The 8,896-nt window shown below is 29.9% G+C and overlaps 3 protein-coding genes across 3 annotated transcripts in view; 1 reads left to right on the top strand and 2 right to left on the bottom strand.

The window, feature by feature from the left end:
* The window catches only part of LPCAT (lysophosphatidylcholine acyltransferase), an 88,193-nt gene extending 85,389 nt beyond the window's left edge, over positions 1-2,804 (top strand). The window contains exon 11 of the mRNA XM_067053392.1: positions 990-2,804. Coding sequence (XP_066909493.1) covers positions 990-1,093 — 104 coding nt within the window. The 3' untranslated portion in view covers positions 1,094-2,804. The remainder of the gene's footprint in view (positions 1-989) is intronic.
* Positions 2,805-4,397: 1,593 nt separating this feature from the next.
* Positions 4,398-6,247, bottom strand: PIG-V (phosphatidylinositol glycan anchor biosynthesis class V). Its single transcript, XM_014428856.3, has one exon. The coding sequence runs from the start codon at positions 6,147-6,149 to the stop codon at positions 4,728-4,730; it is 1,422 nt and encodes a 473-aa protein (XP_014284342.1). The 5' UTR covers positions 6,150-6,247; the 3' UTR covers positions 4,398-4,727.
* A 1,961-nt stretch (positions 6,248-8,208) lies between these two features.
* On the bottom strand, positions 8,209-8,895 carry Lipt2 (Lipoyl(octanoyl) transferase 2). The gene has a single exon (XM_014428843.3). The coding sequence runs from the start codon at positions 8,893-8,895 to the stop codon at positions 8,209-8,211; it is 687 nt and encodes a 228-aa protein (XP_014284329.1).
* Between the last annotated feature and the right edge of the window lies 1 nt (position 8,896).

Here is an 8,896-nt window from a genome sequence, read left to right as displayed (position 1 = left end):
TTTTTTAGCCCTGAAGAAGCCCTGCAACGTGGGGCGAAACGTTGGCTCATTAAATTAGTATATTTCTACTATTTGAGTTTTTCTTGACCGCACCCGGACCATATTCTTTTCATCTTCACACACGGTCAATCAATAATCTTCCAGGATACCAAAATTTAATTTAATTGTTACAGTAATTGAGAATCTAGAAAGATGTAAATACACTTGACATTCAAATATGATGATAATAGTTTTAAAAAATGATTACAAATGGCAGATGAAATTATCTTCAATGCTCAGAGCTCACCTGATTCAAATAACAATTGAAAATGCTAGTACCTGCATTTGCTGTTATTAGCATCTTTGACTTGAGGCACATTAAGGTCCAAAACATTTTCCAACATAAACATTATTCAAAATTAATTGAATAACCAAATAACTGGTGAGAACTTCTATGGTTCTGTAAAACATTTTAAGGCAATGCAAGCACACTATTCTCATTAATTATAATCCTTACAACATGTTTACTATATATAAATAAATTATATAAAAACAAATATACATAAAATGGTGTAATGATTATCTAAAAAAGAAATTACTAATAATTTTTCCTGACGCTCTTAATAGTGAAAATGGCTCAGTAGTTTCTTAAGTTTTTCCATCACGGCTCAAGGAGGAAGTTGAATACACCGCGGCTGCCTTGGTATGAACTGAGGTGATATAAAAACAAATCGTTGAAAATACATCAGCACTGTCGGGCTGAAGGATCAGTTAGTGAAGTATTTTTTTTAAAAGTCAGAAAAAAAAAATTGTATGGACATTCCTTTCAAGGAAATTTATCACTTTTATCTTTTCATAACTCCTTTGGACACCCTTTTTGGCTGTAATTAACTAATTAATAATTACTTCATCCTCTCAGAAAATATTTTGGTTAATGGACTTTAAGCTTTAGAATAAATTAAAATAAGCAAAATTAATTTTAATAATGACTTTTCCATTATTACTTACAGAGGAGTTTGAAGAGGATGCTGTGGGGAGACAAGAATTCAGTTTAATATATGGTTCAAGAATCAGGAGGCCCTCAACACCAAAAGATGAGACTAAGACTAAATAAATATATATTTATTATTATTTTTATTCATACATAAATTTATTGAATCTTGTAGAAGAGAGGTTATATTATGGCTGGGATTGAACCTTGCAGGTTAAGAGGTATTCCCGTTCCTATTTTGTCTCTTCAGCAGAGATCTGTTAAATAACCAAGCAATGCAAAACAATAATTCGTTTGGGCATAGAAATATTTGCAGTGAGCAATAAAATAGTTTAAAAAAACAAAATAGATTCTTTAAAAAAATAATAATGATATTACAAGTTAATTAGATTAATAATAGACATAGATCGAGGATATGTGAGTCAATTCTTTCTATATTATCTTTTTTATGAAAATCATCAATAAATTACAGAACTTTAACAGATAAATATCTAATTGACAACATCAAAGAAAGTTATTTTCTTTAATAAAGTATAACATTTAAAGATTTTAAGTAGAGATAACTTTACCAAAAACCAGCCATGTGAGAAGCTATTGCAAATTGTTCTATGTTCTCTAATAGTTGGATAGATATTAGATAAAACAAATATTAGTAGTGATTGTCATCTCACGTGACATTTAAAGTTAAACAAAAAAGTACAGATCTGATATAAAATTTAGTTTTTTAATAAATTATTACAAATGGTCATACGACAGAAAATATTTATTTTATAGTGGCTAATGTTTGTGATATGTGTGATTTAAGAGCTTAGCTAAACATATCCAATAGCATTAATTTACAAAGGGCATTATTAATGATAGCAGAGCTTCTTCTTTTTTTTTTTTAAATAATTTCTTAAAGTTCATTTAAAAACTAAAATATTTTGGGGAACTACAGCTTCTTAAAAAGCATTGGATATGAAAACAAACTAAATGCGAGGTATATTTCTGAAAAGAATGTTCTAATATTCTATATAACTCTCATTAAAAAAACAGAAGTTTAGTATGAATGTAATTGCACTCATCAAAAATAGCATCCCACTACTGGAAAATGTGCATCAAAGTTTTTTATAATTATCTGCGATATTAAATACTTACTCATTATTCTAGTTATCCTTTAGATAGCACATATATAGTTTGCACATTTATCAAAGTTTTTGCAACAAGTTGCATTAGATTTAAAATTAATTCTCATAATAAAACAATTAACAACCTATCCAATGTAGGATAATTAAAAATTTCTAAAGGAGTTCGTCTAAACAACAATGACATAAGTTTATATCATAAATAATTATAGTAAAATTTAAATCTTTACCTGAACATATTGTTAATTATTTAACAAATTTATCTCATTTTCTAAGCCAAAGTGTCAAATCAAGTTCTTAAATTAAATTAAAATATACTTTGCTATTACTTATTTTTTTAAAAAATAAATATAAAATTTTCCCAGGTGGGATTTGCCTCTAACATTTAAGAGATCTAATAATTTGGTTAAGCTCTTTTTCGCATGATTTTTATTGTTGTACATATTTATTTAAGTTGTTATTATTATAAGAATTATATTTTCATAAGGTAATGTTTATGAAATTAGAAAAAAGGGTATATACAAGATGTAATTAATAGACTAAAAAGAAAAATGTAACAACCCTATTTTTGTAAATAATTTAATTAATATTTTTAATTTCATAAATATATTTTAAATCAATAAAGCTCCTCTGATTATTTCATCAGTTTAAAACAAGTAGAATTCATTTGTAAACTATGTACAGGCAAAGAAATAAAAATATAACTAGTATTTTGTTACTCATTTACAAGTACTCTCTCTCCAGGTTGACTATGGATGTGATCGAGCTAGAACTTCTCTGCTTATGTTATATAAGTATCTAATAAGACCAGCAATCAAATACATTTGCTATTTTTATGGAGATTCTTCAAAGAAAATATTTAATAAGTTAGACTCAGTAGACCATGCCACTGGACTAATCCTATCCAGTTTACTCTGGTCACTGCAACTACACGGGCATTATCTTTTCAAGTTTCTAGGTCTTTTCAAATAAAACCTTAGGTATTTATTTCTCATGGAATAAATTACCAAATCATCTCTCCAACATCCTTCCCCTATACAATTCCTACTGCTCCTTACCAAAGCTCTCTATGTACCATTACCTCCTGGGGCAAACAAAACAGTAACTTTTGATTTCTCTTGAGTACCCATAGGGAAATCATCTAATACTCCTAAAATATTGGAAAAAAAAGTTTTTTAAATCTTCTTTTCGGTTATAGACTGTACATGTATGGGTCAAAACATCTTGAATATATTGGGTGTTCGATAGTACTATCTGCATAGACTATCCCTTATAGTCTTCCTTCCACTTATTCAGTGTTCTCTCCAGGACTTTATGCTTAATTTTTAACCATAATAACTAAAATAAACAGCTATTATATTGTTACAATTCTTACAGGAGCTTCAAGACAACATAAAATTTTCTACTCTCCCACAACCCAGAAGTACTTTCCATTGTATACCTAATTCAAAGAATGCACAAAACAGTAATCTTCCTCCCTGATACCTTGTCATGTAGATATAATATGGAATAGACAGGTTGACAGTTGATAAAGAAGCAAACACTACCCTCACCTAATAATAACATGATAATATATGGTTACAATACAGCTTGAAGCTGTTTAGCAAGGTTCTGAGTTACAAGATTCCAAAAACAAATAAAGTGAATAATTTATACTATATTTGCTGCAAATACAAGGGAATTGCCAAGAAAAAACTATTACAACAGACTCAAGATTGTACACACCAGGTTTCAATAACCACATCTTTGAAGAGAATCCTAAACAATACGTCACAGCTGAAACTGTTATCCTGACAACCAAGCATATTCTAGATTAATGTTTGCTTCTGGATCCTTAACTTTAGCTTTGCAGATACCACCAAATTTCTGCCAGAAAATTGGTGGTTGTTCCAGTCTTTGTACAGACAATAAATATTGCAGAAAGTTTTAATGACATAATTCAGAATAACCTCCATCGTTACATACGAAGATAGATATAATACCATAAAAAAATAAACAGAGAAAAAACCATATAATGTTATTTGGAGTATTACATGAATTATAAAGGAAATCATGAAAAACAAAATTGGAAACAATTATTATATAATTTGAATTTTAAATGCATATTCTGGTGTTTTACTAGTTAACAAATAGCTTGAAATGATTGCACAATTAAATATATAATACTGAGTACTACATTTGATGCACTATTATTTATTCATAAATTTATTTAAAAATTAGATAACATTTTAAATGATAAAACATTTTTACAATAAAATTTCGATATGTTCAACAATGGAAATGGTTAATAAATATTTCTGACCTTAAAAATCATAAAATTGTATTTTTATTATTTAATATCACACAAAATTTAAAGTAAAATATATTGACTTCACTACAATAAGCTCACTAACATGTTATAAATAACTTTGGAACAATAAGATCACAACAAGTAAATATCAATATGAAAATTAACCAAAATTGTAATCACAGGCATTTTAATCATGTATTAATACAATCACAGTTTTAATCAATAACATTTTATATACATGGACATATATACGTTTTCAATTCTTTGATCAGTCTTTAATTCCACAAACTTGTCATGAAGTTCCTTGGTTATCCTTGGCTAGAATTTGGATATATGGTGATTGCTAAGTCCATGGAAAATTGTTACTAAATAAGATCACACCAATTAAAGCGTAACTTAAAAAATACCATTTCACAAATAAAGCTGATGTTGTCAGCTCTCGACCACGTTCAAATGGTAACAATGTCCACTTAGCAGAATTGACTTCTGACTTGGGTAAGGCTGCAAACTTCATAGCTGCAATCCAATAAAGAACAGGACTACTAGAGGCAACCAGCCTCGTTAAAACTTGGACATTAATGTGTAGGAGTCCCCAAACCGTAAGGAACATTATGTGTCCGAAGTATAGAAATACAGTAGAAGGAAATTCATTAGTAACAGTCTTAACATTTGCCATGAACACTCTATAACTATAAATGCGACTCGGATCTATAAACATATCAATATTTTTAATTAAATATTTTGTCCCATTATAAACAATCAAATTAACAACTGGAAAAGCAAGAATAAAATTTGGTATTTGCTTAAACTTATAATACTTGAGAAAACCTACATCCCATAGCTTCTCTTGAATATATAAATAAGGAAATGTAAAACCTTTCACACACCAGTCTATGTGGTCTGAAGGCATTGTAAGATTATGCTCATTAGCATGCTCATATATTAAGGATGATAGCTCCTTTTTTTTATCAACACAAAAGACAAGATAACTGTATATTTGAAAAAGAATATACGGGGAGCAGACTACAGCAACATACTGCAATGTATGCAGTGTGAATTGGAGAATCAGGTTTAAACTATGTTTTACATTAGCTCGAGAGAACTGTCCCATACAATAATAGGCCCAAGTGTGCATCATGAATCCTGCAAAGGTGATTCCATTGGACCTCAAACAAACAGATAAACAAAACCAAAATAATGAAGAATATGTTTTTCTTCTAGAAAAGTCCAACATTCCTTTAAAAGCACAATATGAGAAAAGTGATTCTGTATAAGGTGCAATAAAGAATATTGTAGCAGGAGATACACAAAAAAACACTGAAGTCATGTATGCAAAGTTGGTATCATGGTACATGTACAGAGTAAGGTCATACAGAGCCAGAGATGCTTTAACAAAGATGAAATTGTTGAAAATAAGGGCACCAAGTAGTAGAGCAGCTAGCTTGTCTTCTGTAAGATGAAAAACTTCATTGAAGAGAAAGCCGAAAACCCGGACTATAAACGGAAATAGAGGGAAGAAGGCTAGATTGTTTTCATAAGTATATCCAAACTGAGCAATATGCAGGAAATGGTGAACATCCCATCGCAAGAGCCCAGACAGCAGTCTCCAGAAACCTTGAAGACTTGTTGAAGGGTCGTATGCTGCTGTCTTGAAACCATCAGAACTCAAGTCAGGAATAACCAAATCGGATAAAAAAGAAATCAAGAGGAAGCCAATACGGCTGGCACAGCTGAAGTAGAAGACATGCTTCCTCTGAGGATCCATGTCACTAAAAAATGAACTGTCACCATATCATACTACCGAAGAACCAGAGAAAAGTATAATCAAACATCGAATAACAATACAACTGACTATAACCTCTCACTAACAGGTGTTATTGTTCGTTGACAACCTATCGATTCATCGAATGAAATAGATGTATCGATGTAGAATATTGCAGAGTCATTTCAAAGATGACATTTTTTTACTTTCTACCTCGATGACTGGCGATAGTAATAGCGAGTTTCTGTTGCATTGCTTTATTCAACCAATTTCAAACAAGCGTTTCATTAGAAAATGAAAGTGTTACTGAGATGCGATAAGAAAAAATTTAAAGGTTGATGGTGATAGTGACGGCTCATCGTATCTCTTAACAATTTCGTCTTTGTATATCATTAAAATATAATCAAAGCGAGTATGAAAAAGATTATTTAAATTTTTGTTTCATATTATATAATTAGTTAAAAACAATTAATAGACCTTGAAAATACGTATTGAATTATTTATACATTTTTTTAAAAAATTACCAGAACTTGAAAATACGTATTGAATTAATTTACATTTCTTAAAAATTACATTACATAAATATTCAGATATAGATAAGTTTCACCCAATTCCAAATTCTACTCCCTGCTTTCCCATATGTATAAGTTAACGTATTTTCCCATAAATTTCTATATTCTGAAAATACCTTGTCCGAATCCACCCAAATTTTGAGATGGTGAGAATCCGTGTAAAAACTGTCATTAATGTTCCATCCAATACTTTCGCCAATGCATGTGCAAAAGTATTTTTTTTCAACTACCATATATCTATACATATATTCTCAAACCTTTAAATATAGCTCTACCAATTGGAATGGTGAGGAAACTATACTGACCAATATTCCACAAATCTTTTCCCATACAAACTGATTTTTAATTCTTCCAACTTGAATTTTAATTTTTAGTTTGAGGAAACAGAATTATTTTGGCCAACCAATAATATTAACTAAAAATAATTTTATTTATGCCTGGTGTCTCCATATTACAAATATATGTATAGAGTTTTCCTATTTTTAAGACCAATCCTCAAGACTGCCTAATTACAAATTTTATTACTTTAAAAATTCATGACAATCTTGTAATAAGTAGGCCTACCATACTCAAACATTCTCTCCAAATGGTGATTAGCTCTGTTCTATTATTATTGGTCCACATGTCTAAGATCTCCTGACCAGCACAGTTGTGTTTGGAAAAGTCAGCCATAAGGGGAATTATAAAGATCTTGTATAAAATATAAAGATGAGACCAATTGACACGGAATTAATTTGAGGCACTATAAAGGCTCTTATTTGATCAAAAAGAAAACTTTTCATGATGGGATAGGATATATTCAAGTTCAAGACTCCACACCAGCAATAGGAAATAAAAAAATCAATTTTTTTATTTATAGCTAATATTAAGAGAACTGACATTCTTATTGTCATTTAAAACTTTTAAATTTCTTCCATTTAATCATTTAATGTATCCTTTATTTTATACCACAGATATAACAAATATCAGAACAATTTTTATTTTATAAAGTTGTTTGATCAGCATAAATTTCAGTTTAGTTATTAATTATGGGAACGGTAGAAAAACACCATCCGAAAAAATTGTTTAAGAAAAAGATTAATTATCTGAGTGACAGCACTAATGAAGCAAAAACTAATTCAATAAAACCAAATTAATATCAATTTTGTGAAAGATACACCAGTCAGGAACAAGGAGTGGAACATTCTTAACCTTCTACTTCTTTAATCTTAAAAGAAAGTTTAGAAATCATTATTAAATTTGATAAACTTATTTAAAAGCAAATGAGGTAGATAGGTAGATTAAATTTTAAGTCATAATTAAATTTAATGGTACAATCAACACATTTTAATTTCTATGACACACAATATTAAATAGTAATCAATTATTAAAATAAAATTTTATAACAATGAAAAAAAGTTGACAACAATTCAACAAACTAAAACTATAAAACAAAAATTTGATGGTTACAAAACATTTCAATTCAACAAATTAGTCACTAACATCATTTATTAAATAATTAATTGTAGGTGGTTTTTACCCTCATCTTCACGAAGTTCACAATTGAAATGATTCTTAAAACATTTGAGAAACCTTGGAATAACATCATCTGGAGAGACTGTACACTTTAGTTCCTTAGAAAGTGACGTCACACCTTTACCCTCAATACCACACGGTACTATATGCTGAAACCAAGACATGTCAGTAGAACAGTTTAGAGCAAGACCATGCGTAGTTACAAATTTAGATCCATGTACACCGATTGCACAAAGTTTATTATTTCCAACCCAAACCCCGGTGTGTGGTGATCTGACACAATCAAGAGAATATTCAGAACATAACTTGATTACAACTTCTTCTAAACTCTCCACATACCATCGCATACTTGCTTTGAACATTTTGAGATTGAGAACAGGGTATGCAATGAGTTGTCCAGGTCCATGAAATGTAACCAAGCCTCCACGATTCGTATAAACAAACTCAGCTCCTAATTTTTTAAGTTTCTCCTCATATTCTGGGCCGTAATCTTTTCTTCTTAATCCCACTGTATAAACAGGCAAGTGTTCCATTAACAACAATGCACCACCAGAGAAAGGAAATTTTTTTGCCTTTATCATTTCAGCCAAATTATTTTGCAGACTTAGAGCTTTCATATAGCCCATTAAGCCCATTCTCATAACAACCACGCCCACAGTCATT

The sequence above is a fragment of the Halyomorpha halys genome, unplaced genomic scaffold, assembly GCF_000696795.3.
Source record: "Halyomorpha halys isolate HHAL.00 unplaced genomic scaffold, Hhal_1.1 Scaffold749.1, whole genome shotgun sequence".
Classification (NCBI taxonomy): Eukaryota; Metazoa; Arthropoda; class Insecta; order Hemiptera; family Pentatomidae; genus Halyomorpha; species Halyomorpha halys.
This window is presented reverse-complemented; position numbering and strand designations above follow the sequence as displayed.

Bases quoted from the DNA above. Each gene is read 5' to 3' on its own strand.
- PIG-V (XM_014428856.3), bottom strand. From the start codon at position 6,149: ATGGATCCTCAGAGGAAGCATGTCTTCTACTTCAGCTGTGCCAGCCGT.
- Lipt2 (XM_014428843.3), bottom strand. From the start codon at position 8,895: ATGACTGTGGGCGTGGTTGTTATGAGAATGGGCTTAATGGGCTATATG.